This window comes from Antennarius striatus, chromosome 3 (assembly GCF_040054535.1).
Source record: "Antennarius striatus isolate MH-2024 chromosome 3, ASM4005453v1, whole genome shotgun sequence".
In the NCBI taxonomy this organism is placed as follows: domain Eukaryota; kingdom Metazoa; phylum Chordata; class Actinopteri; order Lophiiformes; family Antennariidae; genus Antennarius; species Antennarius striatus.
In genome coordinates this window covers 5,129,880-5,149,664 of record NC_090778.1, presented here as the reverse complement: position 1 = coordinate 5,149,664, position 19,785 = coordinate 5,129,880, and the positions used below count along the sequence as shown (strand labels likewise).

Here is a 19,785-nt window from a genome sequence, read left to right as displayed (position 1 = left end):
TGTTGTCCCCCCTTTGAGGAGTGGGTGTCTCAGTGTTTGTAGATATGTCTCAGGTGTCCCTGCCTGATGCAGCTGTTTACTGCCATTTCTCTGCCCAAACTTACGGATGCCACTAGAGAGAGCTGTAGCTCCTTTGGTCGAATGAAACTGTTGTATCCAACCCTGTGCCTCTGCTGCCCGACACATTCCACATTCTAAAATTTTAGGATTTGCTCCCAGGGTGGCAGAAAGAGAGATTAACATACTATTAATAGATTTCCACACATTGTCACTTTGCTGATGTGTCTCCTCCCCAGCAGGACCCTTGCGTAGACATGTTTGGGAGTTGTGACTGTCCTCATATACTGTAGACTCCCTGTTTGGACATTTTATTTTGTGGCTCTTAAGTTCTGTATGATTCAGTTGTACTATATTTAAACTGTGCAATGGTTTGTGCTTGGTTGTAATCTTTTTGATGCAGACGTGCTTTGCCTTGAAATTTAAAAGAATAAAAAAGAATCATGTGGTGTTTTGTGTGAGCCCTGGTTTCTTGGTCTTCTACATTTTGAAGTAGATATTTGGTTGATATCTTTACCTTTTAATAATTCTATAATAATCTATTTAAGACTGAGCCTTAATGGCAGTCTTTGTGTGATGCCTCAAGGTAGGTTACAGGAAACACTGACTGCATTGAGTCATGTCAGTCTGAGCTGTGAAGCAAGAAACTTACTCAAACACATCAAAACATTTCCATTATGAAGACACCAGGAGGGATTTTTTTTTTTTTAAACGTTAGTCACCATTAATCATTTGGAATACGACCACATGGAGCCCAGCATCTTTCACCAAATTTGCTTGGAAGCCATTTGTACAGCACAAGTATGAACAGAGGAATGAAAGCAACATGAGGGAACGCGTTTTGAAGGGCAGAAAAAAAAGGAGAGATAACCACAGGAAGTAGGAAGTGTGATCTACAATATTTCCACTAAGTGTGTGTTGAGTGTGTACATGTATATGTGTCTGTGTGTGTGTGTGTGTACTCTGGTTGGATGTGCGTGTGAAATGTAACAGTGGCCTGAGATATGTGAGTTAACAAAGTTTGGACAATGTCTCTGAAACTACCTCGCAACTGGGACTTCAGCACCTTTAAGGCGGAGACAGCTCGGATAGGTAAGCTGGTGGTCGTGTGGCTTTCACTGTCAGCAGTGTGGCTTTTGTTTCCTACAGGTCTGTCACTTAAACTAACAGTAAATAAGGTACAAATTCCTTTTTTTTCTACAAAACAGGGATTGTGAGATATTAGAATTGTTTATAAACACAACAAATAAAGTTCTTGTTATTCTCTTAAACTTCAAAAATGTATTTATCTTCTATACTGATGAACTGAAAATTGGTGTTTTATTGTAGAAAAAGTTATATTTCTATAGCCAGTGATTAATACTGCTCCTGTCATCTAACCTAAAATGAATTGCTTTCATATTCAAGACTATGAAAGCTTATGAAATGTGAAAGCATTTCATATTCTTGAATATTTGTTTATTTAGTCATTTAAAATGACCAACATGTTGTCTCAGTAAGACACAGAGTGATCTAATTCTGAATAAGCAGTCATCACATGCAGAGCAGACTCAAAAATGCTTTGCTTACTGCTGGGTTTTGCTTCGAGTAGAATCAGTGTGCAAACATGGTTTGTTTCCTCTCAGGCTCAGATGGCGGAACAGTTGCAAAACACAGATAAAAGATGTTTGCACACAAGCACTGACTGCATAACTTCTCCATAGTACAATCCTGCTATTGTACACTGCATCATCATTTTTGAATCAGCTCTTATTTTTTAACAAGTCAGTGCAGTCGGTTCAGGACTCTTGAGGGAAGTCGCTGCATTTATAGTATCTGCTTCATGATGACTGAATGTCGTATGATCGCCCTGCTCTTGATTTAGTTTCAAAGCTTAACTTCCTTAAAAAATAACCCCTGCTGCTTCTTTACCTTGTGATGTGAACACAGACAGTTGACAGACTTCGTAGTTAAATGCGGACTGTCAAGAAAATGATGCAAAATCTCTGTTTCTGCAGAAATCTCATTTTGAAACTGTCTACATGCAAAGGTTCCCACGTGTGTGTATGTATGTGTGTATGTGTCTGTGTGTATGATGTGCATGCATACATACAATCATAGCAGCACATGTAAAGGACAGCCACAAAGATTCTAGTGCACAGGAGAAAATGTTATTTGAAGAATAAAGACAACTTGACTCAGATCTCCACATGAAGGAAAACCATCTGCTGCATCAGACAGGATTAAGAAAGTCTGACATTTTAGGAACAATAATTTTTTTTCTCCTTCTCTAGGTTTAGATGAGCTTACCAGTGCTACTCTGGCGTTTGTAGAATCAGCATATTGGTTCTCACAGTGTGAGCATTGCAGTGGTTTCAAAAGGTACCAAGTATGATAGATGACTGAGATTCCGCTGAATTATTTCTGCCATAATTCCATCAATAAGGAGACAATGGCAGGATGTCTTGTACTTCTATGATTAAACATTTCCTGATGTGAACACTTCAGGGAAACACTGGCTTAATTCAACACAGATCTTAAAACAGGTCAAAACAGCTGGTTTGTTATTGTCTATTGTCTATTGTAGAACAATCCAACTAGCATCAGCTGTACAGCTCAGTTTTTAACATGCTTTAGCTCATTAGTCTTATCTATGCAGAGACTGAGGTTTAAAAATGTGAAGTTAATGTTTATGAATGTTATGAGCTGGGTTATTTCTCATGAGGGGATGAATTTATCACTTTGGTTCTGTGTATTACACACTAAGTTGCAGACAGCAGCAGAGTCCTACGTTGCCAAACTCAAGTTCTCTCTCTTTCCTATATATATTGGGGGTTTTGTTGCAGAATTTTGAATATTAGACATAGATAATAAGAAGTTTTTAAGGAACAATTTTTATTCCTGTTCCACTATTCTAAGGAATAGTGGTTGAGAGGTAAAGTAAGCTAACTGTGCTGACTATCCATCACAAATCATTTTCCTCTGTATCTGTATCCTTATGTGACTCGTGGTTTCTCTGGCATGTGGAAATTTAAGTTCATCACATCTTGAGACCATTGTGATGGAGCAGTCTGTTTTTCTGCTGAGGGAGTGGTGTAATATTTGGCGTCTGTGTGTGCGCTCAGGGCTACACTTGTGAAGCAGGGTGATGCTATTAAAGAGAGACCAAAGGATAGCGAAACCTCTAGTGTTGTCGGCCCTGAAGCAATGATGCACTAACTTCCTGTTTACCCCAGCGCAGCCCTTCCTCTTCTCTTGTCCTTCATGATCTTGTATAAAAAGACACAGTGAATTTAAGAACAACTGAGTGGGCTTAATCTCAATCCATCTATACCTGCAGGCCCACCACTCTACGGAATACACAGACTCTATCTGACTGTCTTCTCTTGGCCATGTGGACTTCTACCACTGCTATTTCATATCACTCAGGAGAGACAAGTGAACGAAGTTAATGCAGTTGTTTATTACAGTGGATTATATAATTAAAACAAGTCAGAAAGTCTCTGGCACTTAAACTTCAAAGTGCATCTGCCCAGGAAAGCAGAAAGATACTCACAAGGAATCCAGACACTGGTGGTGGTGGTGGCTGATGAATCTGCTGTGACCAGTGAAATGTGATCAATCTGCAAAGACTGGGTGTTGATGGCATGATGGCACAGTGGGTAGTGGGGTAGTCACCTCATAGCTGGAAGGTTCCGTGTTGAAGTTCTTTCTATGTAGAGTTTGTATTGAAAGTTCTCCTCGTGTCTGCGTGGGTTCTCTCCGGGTTCTCCGGCTTCCTCCTACCTCCAAAAACGTGAAGGTGAATTATCATTCAAAATTGCCCATAGGTGTGAGTGTGTGAGTGGTTGTTTGTCTTTCACCTCTCACCCCATAGGTCAGCTGACATAGGGTCCAGCAACCCCCATGACAAAAGCAGAAGAAGCGGACAAGAAGATAAATAAATGAATGAATGTCTCTCAGTTTGTTGATATTCTGCAAAGAATATAATACTGTAGCTTCAGTTGAAGTAAGGTTTGCACACACCTGAAGTGCTGACCTTTCTAGCTTATTGTCTAATTGTCAGACCACAGTGCTATTTGTGTACAACAATCACAAGCATTCATTCACTTTATACAGGAAACAAGGCTGCACAGACATCGGATATCTTGCAGCCTGAAACTGCATGGCCAACCACTAAAAGGTCACACTAAGCAAGCCCCTCAACCGTGATAACATAATGCATTTTTTCAGTAAAAGAAGGAGTGTTCTACTGCTGCTGAGTGTAGTCCACACCGCTCTGGCTATGACACACCACCTTGGGGTTATTGTTCAAAGATTTTGTGTGGTGTTTGACAGCACGATCCAAGAGTGTGGCACCTGGAGAGGGAAGCCCTGGCCAGAGATCCCCGAACTCCAGCAGGTCCATGGAGAGGCCGCTGAAGGCCGGCTGGCTCAAGAAACAACAGAGAGGTTTAGTGAAAAATTGGCAGCAGCGTTACTTTGCGTTGAGAGGAAGCACTCTGACCTACCACAAAGACGACAAGGAGACCACCGTCCAGGTGAGACGCTGGGAGGTTATTTTAGTTCTCTCTCACTATGTATTTTCTCCTCTTTTATTACGTTTTTGTTATTGAAACAGAAATACATTTCATGTACATTGGCTAGTGAGTTAAAGCAGTGTCATGTTTAGGTCCAATAATGTACTTAGTGAACTCATAAGGCCTGAATAGCGTCCAAATGAAATAATGATGAATCAGCACTAAGTGTACACTTTGATAAAAACCCTTGTAACACAACTCTGATGTATGGAAACATCATGTGAAGACTTCAATACATTAATAAAATAGTTAACATTAGTGGCATTCTTCTTAATATATTTTAGAGCAGCTATTAATGACTGGTTTTAATGCGTCTTGCGCTCCTCTTGTCTGATGTGTAGGGAGTCATCCAGCTGAGGTTCAGTAAAGTCAATGAACTCCCTCTGAACTCCGACGACCCTGGGAAGTACTTATTTGAGATCATACCACGTAAGGATGGAGCCACGAATAATATATTACAGAAGTGTTGAATGTGATATTCATGACATCAGGGCCAAAAAAAACATTAGCATGTAGCAGTGATAAATTTGTGTTGACATCTGGACTCTTCATCTGTCATCCTTCCAAAATAACTTACATAATACTGAATTTCAGTATGCTCAAATATCACTTTACAGATTAGTTCAAGTCTCTTTCTTATGTTTGCCTGTGTAACAGCCCTTACATACACTGAAAAGTGAGAAATCTGCAAGAACTGTGCAAGTGCCTCTGACCTACCAAAGGTTTTTCTTACCAATGATGGAATTTTTCCAACAAAATCCTTCATTTTCAGGCACAACTAGAGACAGGCAACGATGTCCTTATGTTTTCATGGCAAACTCGCAGAGCGACATGGAGGAGTGGGTCCGTACTCTGCGCAAGGTCATCGGAGTCCCAACAAGTGGAGGTTCAGTAAAACGTTTTACAACTGATGTTTGACAATGGAACTGTTTGACTAGACTTTTATGGGAATAAAAGGAATAGTTCCTGGGAACTGTTCAGCTCACCACCCCATGTTGTTTTTAAATATGTTTGAACACATCCAGTAAAGAGATGTTGCTTTTAATTACATCCCGTTTCAAAGCAATGATTTTATTGTAATTGTCAGTGTTTGTCCGTTTGTCTGTTCGTCCGTTTGTCTGTCCACCAAATATCTTCACAACCGTTGCAGATAGAAGGATGAGAAAAAGCACATTACTCGGGTAGTAAAGGGGATGAAAATGAGATGATGACGTTGACCTTGAGAAAAAACTAGGTCAAGGTCAAATTTCAACTTTCGTACACTCGGGAGCCGGATTACATAGAAAGACAAGGGAGAAGGCCAGCGTGAGTAAGACTATAGATCAAAGCTAGTGCTCTGATCTACATATGCACTAGCTTTAATCTATGGTCAAAGGTAGTGCATAGCTTTAATCTACTCTGAAGCTTTGACACTGACCTACCCTGAAAGTAGGTCAGGGTAAGTCACGGGATGTCACAGCATCTGACTGCATTGCTTCTTGTTTATGAACTTACATTTGGCTAAATATTGGCTGTTTCCAGGTTTTCACTCTTTTTATTTTGCTACTCCAGGCTAATCAACTACTGGCTAGCTTCATATTTAACATAAAGATATAAATGTTGTCTAACTTTTAGCAAGCAAAAAATATATTTGTCAAACGGTCTGAGTGAATGAACAAAACTAAAATCCAATAAATGAAGTACAGACATCACCTGAGAATTATTAAGGCCTGTGTGCTATGAAAGCTGTGTAACGTAAAATGTAACAAAGTATAATCTGATCATTCTGTCTGGACTGTTCCTCTTCAGTGTTTGGAAAAGGTCTCATGGACACAGTGACATATGAGCAGAGGTTTGGGCCTCGCACGGTGCCAATCCTGGTGCAGAAGTGTGTGGAGTTTATCAAAGAACACGGTCTGAACGAGGAGGGCATCTTCCGCCTGCCGGGTCAGGACAACGCTGTCAAGCAGTTCAGAGACGCCTTTGATGCAGGCGAGAGGCCGTCCTTCCCCAGGTAAGGCACTCCTGGATCAGGAGGTGATTTAGCCTTAAATAACAAACAACAAACAAATATACAAAATGTAATCTTTTTAAGAGCCTCCTTTAATAACCCTTGAAAACCGATTGAAATGGCTATACACATTACCTATATCGGGTCATAAAAAGGCCGTCTCATAAAAGTGTTAAAAAAAAAAGTAAAGCAGAATTTTTTTTTTTTCAATGCATCTGATCTTTTCCATTACTTCAGCCCTATCCATAGATATAACGTTTCATTATATTTTTATTATTATTATTATAATATATGTTTATATGGAATTTGCCATTAGAACGCTGTTTTTCTTCCAGTGGGAAAAACACAAAATGTGAAATATTTCCAAACGTTAGTGCACAGTTAAATACTTCTGATAAAGATATTACAACCTTGACCATACCAATAATTGGTAACATTATTAACTTAAATGCATTATTAATTTGTGGTACAATGAGAATTTTAACCTTTACAAACACATTACCTAAGTGGATCACAAAAAGGCCGTCTCATAAAAGTGTAAAAAAAATGTAATACAGGCATATTTTTTTCTTTCAATGCATCAGATATTTTCTATTACTTCAGACCTACCCATAGATATAAAGCTTTTTTATTATTATATATGTCTATATGGAATTTGCCATTACAACCGTTTTTCTTCCAATGGGAAAAACACAAAATATGGAATATTTCGAAAAATTAGCATACAGTTTAATACTTCTGATGAAGATATTACAACCATGACCATGCCAGTGGTCAATATGTTTTATTAAATTATTACTCCAAAAATACCTAAATATATCAAGCAGTTTTGATTTCAGGTAAATCTGAATTAACTTGGAATACGGTCTCATCTTGATTACATTCTTACAAACTTTATCAAGAATATGAAACTGATATGCAGTTTCATTTTCTTGAAATTCTTGTGAGTTTGCACTTGTGGTTCAAAGCAGAAGGAAGCCAATGATTGTCTGGAAAGAAGATAACATGTTTGATGTAAAAAAAAACAGCCGATAAGGATGTTATCATCAAAGAATCAATCGTGTGAGAGATGTCTTTAAACCTGGCTGATAAATGTATGAAGGTCACTGCTATACCATCATCTGGGTTTTTTTTTCTGAGAAAGGACAGACAAGACAGACGCAGAGCAGCTGGTAGGTTCATGTCTGCTGAGAGCTGAACACCACATCCTGTTCTGGTAGAAACTCAGGAGGAAGCTTGTGCTACTCAACAGCACAAGGCGCTGTTGATGAAACCATTCATTTCAGATATCGTGTTGGTAATCCAGTCTGAGTGGAGAAAACAAACAACCAGTAAGGTTGACTGTATAATACCTCAGATCAAGGTCAAATTCTAAAGCTAGACACTTTTCATCAGCCATCAGGAAAAACAAAACTGTAACATCGATTTATTTTTAAAATAAACTTTTAAGAAAAGAAATTAAATAATTCCAACTCAAAAAATCAGCACTTAATCTGTTTAGCCAGTTGGATGACATGTATCTCTGCTCATAGTGACACAGATGTCCACACAGTGGCATCTCTGCTCAAGCTGTACCTGCGGGAGCTGCCTGAGCCTGTGGTGCCGTGGACTCAGTACCAGGACTTCCTGGACTGCACCAACATGCTGGACTCCAGCAGCAAAGAGGAGGTGGGTCTACATTTCAGTGAAGGAAAGCTGAAATTGTAATAGAGAGATGGTAGGAGTGTGTGGTTAATTTTATCTTTTGCTCAAGGGTCAGATTAATTTGGAGAAACAAATCGCTCTTCTCCCCAGAAACAACTACAACCTTCTCAGTTATATCTGCCGGTGAGTAGCATGAAAGCATTTGTAACATTCCTCAGAGGATAGCTCAGATTGGGAAAAAAGCGTAGATAGATGCTTGTATAGACATGTATAAACAAGGGTTACACGCTGTTCTAACATCGGTTTGATCCTAGAACAGCATCACAGTTTACAATTGTGATGATGACACTGTTTTGTTTCACAGGTTTTTATTTGAAATTCAGCTGAAGTCAGATGTGAATAAGATGAATGTGGAGAACTTGGCTACAGTGATGGGCATCAACCTGCTCAAACCTCAGATAGAAGACCCCATCACTGTGATGAAGGGTAAGAAGACGCTGCTGGCCAGAACACATTGTGGCATTATGACCTCTGAATTACTTCTTTTAAGACATGATATCTGGTAAAATAAAACAGCCTTTGCAAAGAGGTCAAATCATCTACAGTAGATGCAGAACATGCTTCCTCATTAATTCAGTATTTGCCTTCAATCTCAGCAAAATATCTGCTTTCTTCTTCTGAGACATCAGATATCTGTGTCCGAAAAATGACATAAAGTAATTCGGCTTAAGTGAATTAAAAAAAAAAGCTGAAGAAAGTGAGCCAAGAAACATAAAGATGATACATATTGATCCTAATCTTTTGACATCAGTCTTTGTTTTTCTTTGCAGCGACTCCTCAGATCCAGAGGTTGATGACAGTGATGATCAGACAGCATGAGACCCTGTTTCCTCCCTCCAAAGACATGTTTCCCTCCCCTCCCTCTCACGAGGCTGAGAGCCACAAAAGTACTCCCCGTAGTTTCGTTGGCTGGGAGTCTGCAGAGGTACGAGCAGCTGACCACACATGAACCCTGCCTGTTTCTGATGCCATGTTTACATTGAATGTTCTGATGTCAGACCAGATCCTATCCTAGTGAAATAAAGAACACATACTGGACTATTGAATTTTATTATAGATTTTATCGGGAGTCAATGTCAGATGCGAGGACAGGAGAAATGTGCTCTCCCCTCTGAGTTTGAGTCAGCAAGCGGGCAACTGCATTCTGGGCTAGTTGTAAAAATCCTAATGGAGGAGCTTGAACAGCCCAATAGTAGGAAATGCAATAATCCAATCTTGAAGTAACTAGAAGATTAATTTGGTTAAACTAGCAATGGTTAACTTTCTGTCACTCTCACGTCTACAAATGGAGTAAACATGTAACATGGGCTGACAAACAGAAATAGAAAGAGAAAACTTCTAACCTGGTTCTATCCAAAGTCAACAAAACCTGATCTCACTGATGAAGTCATTATGTGTCTGAGCACTGTGGTTCCTGTATGGGTTTAAAAAACATGTTTATAATGAGCATTAGAGTTTCTGGCAGGCTGGTTATACAGTATGTAGTTGATGCTACGTAGTTGATTGTATAGAATGGATGGATAGATGAAGTGCTGTTGACCCTCTCAAGTCACTAACAAAAAGCAAATAAACTAGAACTTGATGAACTTATCTTTTGATATCATGTCTGTAGAAGCTATGTCCAAATCTCTATAAAGTCCATTGTAGTATTAGTACTCCTGTAACATGAATCAGTGCTATTATTGCTTGGATGAATGTGTGATGCATAAAATTCACATTTGTTTCATATTGATTTGATTAAATTCAAATATTTCAAAGCTTACACATCTTCTCATATTTAAAGAAAATACACACACACACACACACACACACACACACACACACACACACACACACACACACACACACACACACACGTCTTCCTATTGATAAAGTGAAAGGTTTTCGATGGATTGTCTTTATATCCTTAGCTCACAAAAGTGTCCATGGCATGGTCTGAAATGGATGAATGAATGGATAATTTTTGTTTTAGACCCAGGAAATTCAGCTGAGTCAAAATGAGATGATTTGCATTTAGGTCAACAGTCAACAGCTGAACAAACAAAGTGTTAAAGTACCTAATATATATATATATATATATAAATATATAGATATAAAATACTGTATAGAATTAATCACAATAATAATAGAATTATAATGAACATAGTAATGTAGAAATGCATCTTAACAAAAATTTAAATCAAGATGAAATAAATCGTCACCAAATTAATTTTGACTCAAATTATTCTCCCGTCCTGTTGTTGTTGTTGTTGTTGTTGTTGTTGTTGGTGGTGGTGGTGTCTATGTCAGTGTGAATCTATTCTACAGATGTCTTTATACGTTAATCCTTTCTGATATTTTTCTGGTTTGTGTTTGTCTCAGATGGGAGATGCGTCTTCTGAGTCTCCAGATGACGATGACAGTGACAGTCCAGGTCCAGAGACTTCACACTTCAGCTCCTCTACAGACGACTGGCATCAAACTCCCCGCAAGCGGACGCAGACGCTCCCCGTCTTCAACTGCCCCCTCACGGGGATGGCAGCCAAAGCGGACGCCCTCAACCGGTGGAGCAACATCCAGCAGAGTGTGGAGGAGAAGACCGGAACTTTGTCTGAGGATATCTTTAAGATCCTGGATTTCCGGAGTTCCGGCACGCTGTTTGGAGGGTCTCAGATTGGTTGTAAAGGAGGAGAGAATAAGTCAAAAAGTCAGAAAGGAAATAACAACACTGGTTCTTCTACTACTGGCTTCCAAAAACATTGTCCTGACCCGGTAAAGTTTGACACCCGGCCTCCCCTGGTTCTGACTCACCTGAAGGCCATAGGAATCCCTGAAGGGAGTGGTTCACATCAGCGGGTCATCAGCAAGACTGAGCAAAACCATGACAACCAGCACCTTGTAGACAGGTGAGGAATCACTGCACCCCAGACCTAACACAAGTTGCACACTTTTAGATGTAAGACTATAACATTAAAGTCCCAGCAATACTTCAGGAGAACTTGTATGATCCTTTTAGGACCCGTTTTAACCCGACAGCCTTCAAGTATTTTTTTTAAATTGTACTACTTATTGAAGACCTAAAATCCAAGGAGATTCAGTTGTTTGGTTGAAATGTTGAAATCACCAGGACGGGAATGAATGAATGAATGAATGAATGAATGAATGAATGAATGAATGAATGAATGAATGAATGAATGAATGAATGAATGAATGGTTTTCCTATTCATGCAACAGTGGGTTCATTTATGAGGGTCTTCTGAGTGCTACTCGCTGCACAATAGTTCCAAGATGGAGTTGCATTGTGAACTGTGTGTGTGTGTGTGTGTGTGTGTGTGTGTGTGTGTGTGTGTGTGTGTGTGTGTGTGTGTGTGTGTGTGTGTGTGTGTGTGTGTGTGTGTGTGTTGTTTTACAGCCTGCAGCAGGAGAACATGGAACTGAAGGCCAGGGTGGCAGAGCTCCAATCTGCTCTGGAGGCAGAGTGCCGCCATGTGGTCGCTTTGGAGACCTGCCTGAGAAACGCAGAGCGCAGCCGAGACGAGGCCAAGGGACGCAGCGAGGAGCTGGAAGGACAAATTCAGAAGCTCCTCATCAGACAGTCACAAGCTCCCACCTAACCGTCCATGTCAGATGTACAAATAAGTTATATATGGTAAAGACCATTATCCTCCTACCGGACATTGGATTTTTTTCCCCTTTGAGCCTCGCGTGGTGCTAGGGATATGTTATTATTCATCTGTTTGTGCCTAAATATTAAAGATTATAGTAACAGGATAGGTCCTCTCTGTTGAAGGAGTCACTGTGTAAGAGCCTTGATTTGTTGAGCTGTTAGTCAGGATATGTAGAAGGTAATTTGATCCCTTTAAATGGATCTTAAAGAATGAGGTGCAAATACTGTAATATGTCATATATATAACAAAACAGTTCATTTGTAAACAAGGACGTCAGAGACTGCAACGTCCCACAACATCATCACATTTTTGTACCTCTGGCTTCCTGAAAATGTTGCTTTTTGTTTTGAGATTATACCTCATCAGGTTTCTGCGATGTGTACCTAAAAAGGTATAAAAGTGAAAATTTCACATTGACCTAGTTTTTCAAGGTCAAGCTTGTAATCTAATTTTAATACCCTTGCCTTCCTGAATATAACATCTTTTGTTTCATCTTTCTATCTTATCCGGTTCCTGAAATTTGTGCAAAAAAATTGTACAAATGTTGAAATTTGACCTTGATCTAGTTTTCTCAAGGTCAAGGTCATCATCTCATTTGCATCCCCTTTGCTGCCCGAGTAATGAGCTTTTTGTTTCATCTTTCTATCTGCAACGGTTGTGGTGGACGGACGGACGGACGAACACACAAACACTGACAATTACAATACATCACCGCTTTGCGGGATGTGATTACTCTAATACCCAAAGTGTTTTTGTGTTGACATTTGAATTAATTTTACTCCTCATATTTATTACACCAGCATACGTTTAGTATTACTGCTGAAGATCAGCTGTTGACTTCCTGTCAGATACAAATGAACTGGTCTCTTTGGATGATGAGAACAAGTTTCATGTACCAGTCATGAACCAAAATGTGAGATATTGTGAAATTTATTTTAACGTTCAGCCAAACCACTCACTAGCATTCAAAAAAATCCAGTCTCACTAGCATTCCCCTCCAGAAATGTGATCTGTCTTTAACAAGGGTTCAGATGACGGTCTAACACCTGAAATCCAGTTTCATTTCATGGTCGTCAACTATATTTTTCTTTTATTCTCTCTAATCAGACAAGTTTCCGAGTGTGGCAGGTAGTTACTTTCAGTAAAACCTGTGCTTCCTGCCTGCAGGACAACAAGAAGATAAAGATATGGAATAGCTGGAGAACATTTAGCGAGATGTTTCCCTCAGGATATGCTTTCAAGATCAGCGCCACATGGAGACTGAGGACTGGATGTAACAGGAAACGATTCCATGTATTAAAGGTCATAGTTGCTCACATGTTAGCGCTGCAGTGGTGTTACTAGTAACGCATTGTACATCTTAAAAAAGGAATTTACAATTGGGAATAAAACATTCTAAGTATTGCATTTTAACATGAAATGTTGTAGAATTAAATATAAGAACTCTAAGCTTCACTGTAGCAATGCACTTGGGACCACAATATAAACCATATGGATGGGACTGACTGAATGTGTGTGTGCGTTTGTATGTGTGTGTGTGAGTGTGTGTGTGCAAAAGGACATTGCCATTATCAAGCCCTCTTACGGCCATCAGGAAGACGTGCTAGTCTGTTGTAGCAGCAGTTTAACAGAGTGTGAGATAACAGCATGTCTGTCAAATGTCAGCCTGGCAGATGAGTGGTAGAGGCAGGAAAAGCTCATTCTTTCCCATCTCTGTGACGCACCACAATCAGGAGTGTATCAGCAGGTCACGCAAAGGAGCTCAGGAATGAGGGGACAGCCGTGTAGAAGAATGAGGGTTCAGGTGATGAACGGGACAGCTCTTCAAAAACCTTTGAGGGGTCAACGTGAGTCAGTATTAATCTGAGCAGCCTCTTGAACCCATGTCTGATTGACTGTTTACAGCATATCTATACATTCTGCAATGTCCTGTTGGTCGGTGGAAGTCTTTCTCTATGAGTCACCCAATATCTGACTTGTTGTCTCCCTAATGAAGGTTTAGTCCAGAACACCCCACCATTAAAAGGAAGTAGACCCATTTCAGCAATCACAACAGTGCTGAAATGTGCTGAGCAATGATTGTCACTTTGCGAGCAAAGAAACAAATACAAAGGATTATTTTATTGCCTTCACGAGGAAATGGAAATGTTTTGCTCGGTATCTCTCATCCCTGATCATTAAGACCTCACACCTCATTGAATTCCAATTTCGTTTGGACGAGTGTTTGTCTCCTAGATACATCCTGTTACGTTCAATGATATCAGCAGACACTCTGAATATGCTGTCAGAAAGAGATGGTCAATGGAGCCCAGACAGCAGCTAGCAGAGCTCCACCATTTACAAAGCAAATAAACAAATGAAGAATATCTACTCCGGAGCACCCACCCAAACAAAATAGCACTTCCACAAGGAAGAGGCTACAGGACAGTGTTTACAAAGTCCTCATTAAGGAAGTTGTGAGATAACACACACACACACACACACACACACACACATACACACACACACACACACACACACGCACCAGCAAAGAGCCCATAAGCACAAAGCAATGCAGAACCCACCATATCTTAGATAAGAGACGGAAAGTAAGAGCTGTGAGAAGAGAGCAGAGCACTGGGATCCCGACGCAAGAGAAGACACATCAGAGATGACCAGGACGGACGCGTCCAAGCCTCAGCCACCCGCTCACTGGAGCTGCAGCCCTATCATCGAACACATCAGAAGGTGTGCATGAGAATAAATGCTGTGAGATCTGAAATTGAGCAGCAGGAACACACACTGAGAGGCTCACACTGCTCACTCACAAGGGTCAACAACACTTCTGTCTACATCCGGGGACCAGAACTTTTTTAACCCACCGATGTGGTGACTGTGATTTAAATCAGATTTCGGATTTAAGAATTCAGGAAATCACTATCTTTTTTTTATGTTACTGTTGCATCAACCCATGCATAGATAACCCCTGAGGGACTACTATTGAAAGCTGCAGATGAATTTTCCCATGGCGAGAAACTGGGTCTCTAAACTGGAAATCATCTGCAGCTCCGAGACGTTGCTCCTGCTGTGTTCCATCCTGCTGTTCCTGTGGCCTCTGTGCGGACAGAGTAGCCCGATCTACGACAGCCGCCAGGGTCATCGCCCCGCTTCAGGGCTGGGTGATGGGCGCGGAGGGGTGGTTGACCCCTCGCTACTGGAACAGGACAATAACATGAGCATGCAGAGCCTCCTGGAGAGCCTGAAGGAACAATTCCTGAGAACTTTCAACCTGTCCGGCTTGGGTCCTCCTTCTGCTCTGTCTCCTGGAAGCAGTCGAGAGGAGCCACCTGAGTACATGATGGAACTCTTCAACCGTTTTGCTAATGACCACACTGCCATGCCCACCGCCAACATCATCCGCAGCTTCAAAAATGAAGGTAAAAAGCAGGATCTTGAAACTATAACCAGTTGATCATACTGACTGGTTATAAATGAGCACTAGTTTTCCTGTCATGTGTCACTTTTATGATGATATTTATCAATCATTTCAATTATTTTTGCAGTTTCCACATCACTTCGAGTATGCAGAACATAAGAATCTTAGAACTTCAATTTACTGTATGCTTGGGGAGTGTAACACCCCATATATGGAAATGCAAACTGAGTTGTTAAAATCCAAGCCTCAGTCTTGACATTAAACACATGAAAGGACGAGTTTGAATAAACTTTTATTATTATTATTATATTATTATTACTAATTTTTATTATTATTATTATTATTATTATTATTATTATTATTATTATTATTATTATTATTATTATTATTATTATTATTATTATTATTATTATTGTTATTATTATTATTATTATTAAATTACATAATTATTTCCTGACTGGGTATCAAATTGAAGACTAAAAGATATATTGCAAGAGATTGTAGAAGGTCTCAACATTCATTTGTCTTCCTCAGATTCATCTCCCAGCGTTGTGGGTGTTAGAGTCCGGCGTCACACCCTCCTCTTCAATGTGTCAGTCCCCCATCATGAACACGTCACGGCAGCTGAGCTTCGGCTCTACACGCTCGTCCAGACTGATCGCCACCTCTATGCTGGTGTCGACCGCAAGGTCACTGTCTACGAACTGGAATCTCATGACGGAGATGATAACATAACTGAAGAGAACATTGTGAGAGATGATGGGTTCGAGGGGGGAGGGGAACGGGTGGAGCTGGTGGAATTGGCTTCGCGGCAGGTATATGGCACTGATAACGGCTGGGAGGCCTTTGACCTCACGGCTGCTGTTCAGCGCTGGTGCAGATCCGACAACGCTCGTACGCACCAGCTGGAAGTGCATATCGCAAACGTGGTTAACGAAGACAATGTCCAACATATCACAGAGGAGACGGACGCACATGAAGAGGACATGAAGATCGACACCAGCCCTGAGGAAAAGCACAAACCTCTACTGATCGTTTACTCTGACGACCAAAGCAGCGATCACCGTGACGACAAGCGTGAGCTGAATGAGATGATTGACCACGAAAACTTTGACGTGGCTCTCCAGAACGACTTGGGTCCGGGCCTGGACGGGCTGTGGGGGGGGCTCAGGAGGGACGGAGATGACGGGTATGAGCCGGATGACGAGGATCTCATCCAGATGCGCTCAAATCTGATCTACGACTCTACGTCCCGCATCCGGCGCAACGCCAAGGGTAACCACTGCAAGAAGCAATCGCTGTATGTGGAGTTCAAAGATATTGGTTGGGACAGTTGGATCCTCGCACCCACTGGTTACGATGCCTTTGAGTGTGCTGGCATTTGTTCCTTTCCATTAACAAAACACGTCACACCCACCAAACATGCCATTGTGCAGACACTGGTCAGCATCAACAGTCCTCAGAAGGCGGCGCGAGCTTGTTGTGTACCCACCAAGCTGGACCCCATCTCGCTGCTCTACCTGGATGACACAGGTGTGGTCACCTACAAGTACAAGTTTGAAGGCATGGTGGTGGCTGAGTGTGGATGTAGATAGTCCCTGCTGTGAGTTGATTTCTCTGTGAAGTCTTATAGCAAGAGGAAAAATGCAAAACTATCAATGAGCTGAAGGAGAGAGGCCTGAACTGTCAACTGGACGACGACTGGAATCTCGTTGAGGGTTACTCAATGAGGAAGTGAACGCTCATTTTTAGTTTGTATACTTGGTCTTGAAACGAGTGTGGACAAATATGTGTGTTGAACTACTAAACAGAGACACGGAGTCATGACTATCAGTAACAATCAGTGCAGAGATAATGTGCTGCAGATCTGCGACCATCCTGTGGTGACGTGAAGGTATGTCGTCACAATCACAAAAATACAAAGGCACAAATTTCTCAAAGGACCAAACGAGCCTGTGGGAACGAGCCTGTGGGGCCGCTCCCCCTCCTTTCCCTGAAATCTGTCTTCCACTCCACTTATCTGGCCACCCTGCTCAGTGTAACAAATAATCAGCACTTGGTGTGTCCTGTGCAGTGAAATGACCTCTCTCCGGCAACCTGACAAGGCATGAACTCTCCAGGCCCACCCCTTGCCTCCTGCAGCCCCCCTGATACGTAGGTGCTGTGCAGGGGTCCCAGTGGCAGGGTTATCTACCCTAACCCTGTTTCCCTCTTCACATGCCTTATTTCCACTCCCCCGAGCAACAGCGATAGCAAGGTGTGGGGGGTTGAGAAACATGTGTGCCACCACTCGGGACTAAAGAACTTGACGCCATTCTTGCCAACATTTCAAGAGTTGGGGTTGGGGGAAGGGATTGGACAATGGGGGAAGGGGTTGCCCACTTCCTGTCCTTCACTGTGTCAACCCACTGACCAGCACCACAGACTGCATGCAAATCCAACTCCTCAGTTGAGCCATGCGTTTGATTTCCCAGTAAAAAAATTGTCTTTTTTTGGACAATTATAAGACAATTATACACTCCTTGCTGAAAATACAGTAATACAGTTGTTAGAAGGGTTTTTGATGCATCTGCTGTTTGTGTCAAAGAAAAGACTATTTATTGTTCTAATTTATTAATTTTTACGACAGATGACTATATATGTAATGTAAATTTGTATGTTAGTGTAGAGCATATTTTGTATCTAGACCAATGCATTTGTAGAGTTAAATTTATTTGGTTGAGGACAGAAGTGGTGAAAAAATAAAAACCAAATTCTAAATGGACCACCTCCTCAAGTTATGAATTAATCATTGTTCTGTTTCACACGTTACACACCTTTTTATTCTGTCATCTCGTGTTAGAATCAACAGAGATATCTGGAAGTTTTCCACACTACTGCATCAATCACAGCATTTTGGTCTGTCAACCTTCCTCTGATGATTCTAGGAGGATGGTCCTGGACCAATGAGCCAATGTCTCTGCTGACGGTCAGATGACTCAGTCCAACAGTATCAGTTCACAGGTCATAGTTCACAGATGACACACAAACAAAGAACCATGGGAAACCGAGTGAAAGGCCTGCCGATGAACAAAATAAATGACCTGTCGCTCACACTCAAAGCTAGCAGATGCAAACATTTGTGATGGAAAACCTGTTTGTGAGGACTAAATGGGAATATAAAATAAAAAGGTCTGGAATCTGGTATCACTTTCTGTTCCCATTAAAATTTCTACGGATGTTAAAAACAACTAAGAGTGTTGTTCATGACGCAACGCACACTGAAGTTAAATAAAGGATGTGGATGACGATCATAAAAGGAAGCGTGCGTAATGGTCTAAGATGATTATTTAAGAATAATAAGATTCAATAAAATATGAAAAGTGTATGACATGAATGTTAAGATTAGACTGTTTAAGACTGGTGCCTTTTCGTGCTCAAAAAGTGTTCATGTGCTGATTCATGTACATGTTAGAGTAACATGCGGGGAGATCTGCACTAATCGATTATTTATTACTATGTAAACTTACCATAAAAACAACTTCCATATATTTCAGTTTATTTGCTGTCTTTCTGGGTGCTGAATGAGGAGCTTGACACCACCCTAGTGGGCACAGGAAGTAACAGGAAACAGCAGGCCTCACTTTGCACAAAGCTAAAAACACAACATCTGCAGCACATCAGAAAATAAACTTACAAATCATGATTCATTCATTAGAAAAAGTGGTCTCTGTGAGGTTTCAGGCGATTTCAAAAGCGATTGCGCTTTAGATGTGAAGCTACTTTTGGATAGAGCCAGCTGTGTAAGAGGGTCTGCAACAGATGACCAATGTGAATCCCATTATGGCAGAGATACGTGTATCAGTAGTAGCAAGGAGGCAGAACAAGGTTTGTCTGGGGCAAATATAACTCACTCATCATATTTTAATTTTTCATTACTACTTTGATTATTCATCATTTTCCTTCCATTGTTTGTGGTTTAACTGCTGTAAAATGATCTATCATAGCCAAAGTTGACATTCTGCAGGTTAATTACAGTCATTTTCGCTGTTCAGCTTCCTCAAATCTTGGAAAACATTTCGCTAATGATGAGTATGCTAAGATGAATTCGAAAGCAAACAAGTTTAACACTCTCATGTAAGATGAGGTCAGAGGTCGTCTAAAAATGACTACAGACCAGAGGGCAAGAACCTTCATCCAGTTACTGAGACAACAGTCCGTCTTTGCTATGTTAAGACCACTAATTAAATATTTACAGGATGCTGGAAGAAAAATGAATCTGGCCATTGTCACCGAATGGCTAGCTTTCAAGAAACATGATGAAATAGGAAGTTTTCATTTTTTGCTGATGATAAGACCTTGTGGAAAAAGCCCTCTGCTTTTTCTCTTCTCCTGTCAAAAAAGAAAAAAAATCTGTTTCTCTTGGTATTGTTG

The 19,785-nt window shown here is 40.8% G+C and overlaps 2 protein-coding genes and 1 long non-coding RNA gene across 4 annotated transcripts; 2 read left to right on the top strand and 1 right to left on the bottom strand.

Annotated features, from left to right (window-relative positions):
- Positions 1-793: 793 nt before the first annotated feature.
- On the top strand, positions 794-13,656 carry arhgap25 (Rho GTPase activating protein 25). 2 transcript variants are annotated; one of them, XM_068310673.1, is made up of 12 exons: positions 794-1,149; positions 4,375-4,577; positions 4,958-5,045; positions 5,389-5,502; positions 6,405-6,609; positions 8,139-8,274; positions 8,366-8,433; positions 8,615-8,736; positions 9,081-9,235; positions 10,672-11,195; positions 11,702-11,938; positions 13,125-13,656. In XM_068310673.1, exons 1-11 carry the CDS (start codon positions 1,086-1,088, stop codon positions 11,901-11,903), a joined length of 1,881 nt encoding a protein of 626 aa, XP_068166774.1. In that variant the 5' UTR covers positions 794-1,085; the 3' UTR covers positions 11,904-11,938; positions 13,125-13,656. The 2 variants fall into 2 exon arrangements, with proteins under 2 accessions (XP_068166774.1, XP_068166773.1); XM_068310672.1 differs by having other exon boundaries at positions 8,360-8,433; positions 13,125-13,655.
- Positions 10,840-14,659, bottom strand: LOC137592474 (uncharacterized). Its single transcript, XR_011035026.1, has 4 exons — positions 14,522-14,659; positions 11,700-11,849; positions 11,101-11,219; positions 10,840-10,957 (listed from the first exon to the last, which is right to left on the bottom strand). It is a non-coding gene; the product is annotated as an uncharacterized lncRNA (long non-coding RNA).
- LOC137592473 (bone morphogenetic protein 10-like) lies at positions 14,554-18,835 on the top strand. The gene is made up of 3 exons (XM_068310674.1): positions 14,554-14,684; positions 14,916-15,373; positions 15,907-18,835. The coding sequence occupies exons 2-3, from the start codon at positions 14,950-14,952 to the stop codon at positions 16,965-16,967; spliced, it is 1,485 nt and encodes a 494-aa protein (XP_068166775.1). The 5' UTR covers positions 14,554-14,684; positions 14,916-14,949; the 3' UTR covers positions 16,968-18,835.
- Positions 18,836-19,785: the final 950 nt, after the last annotated feature.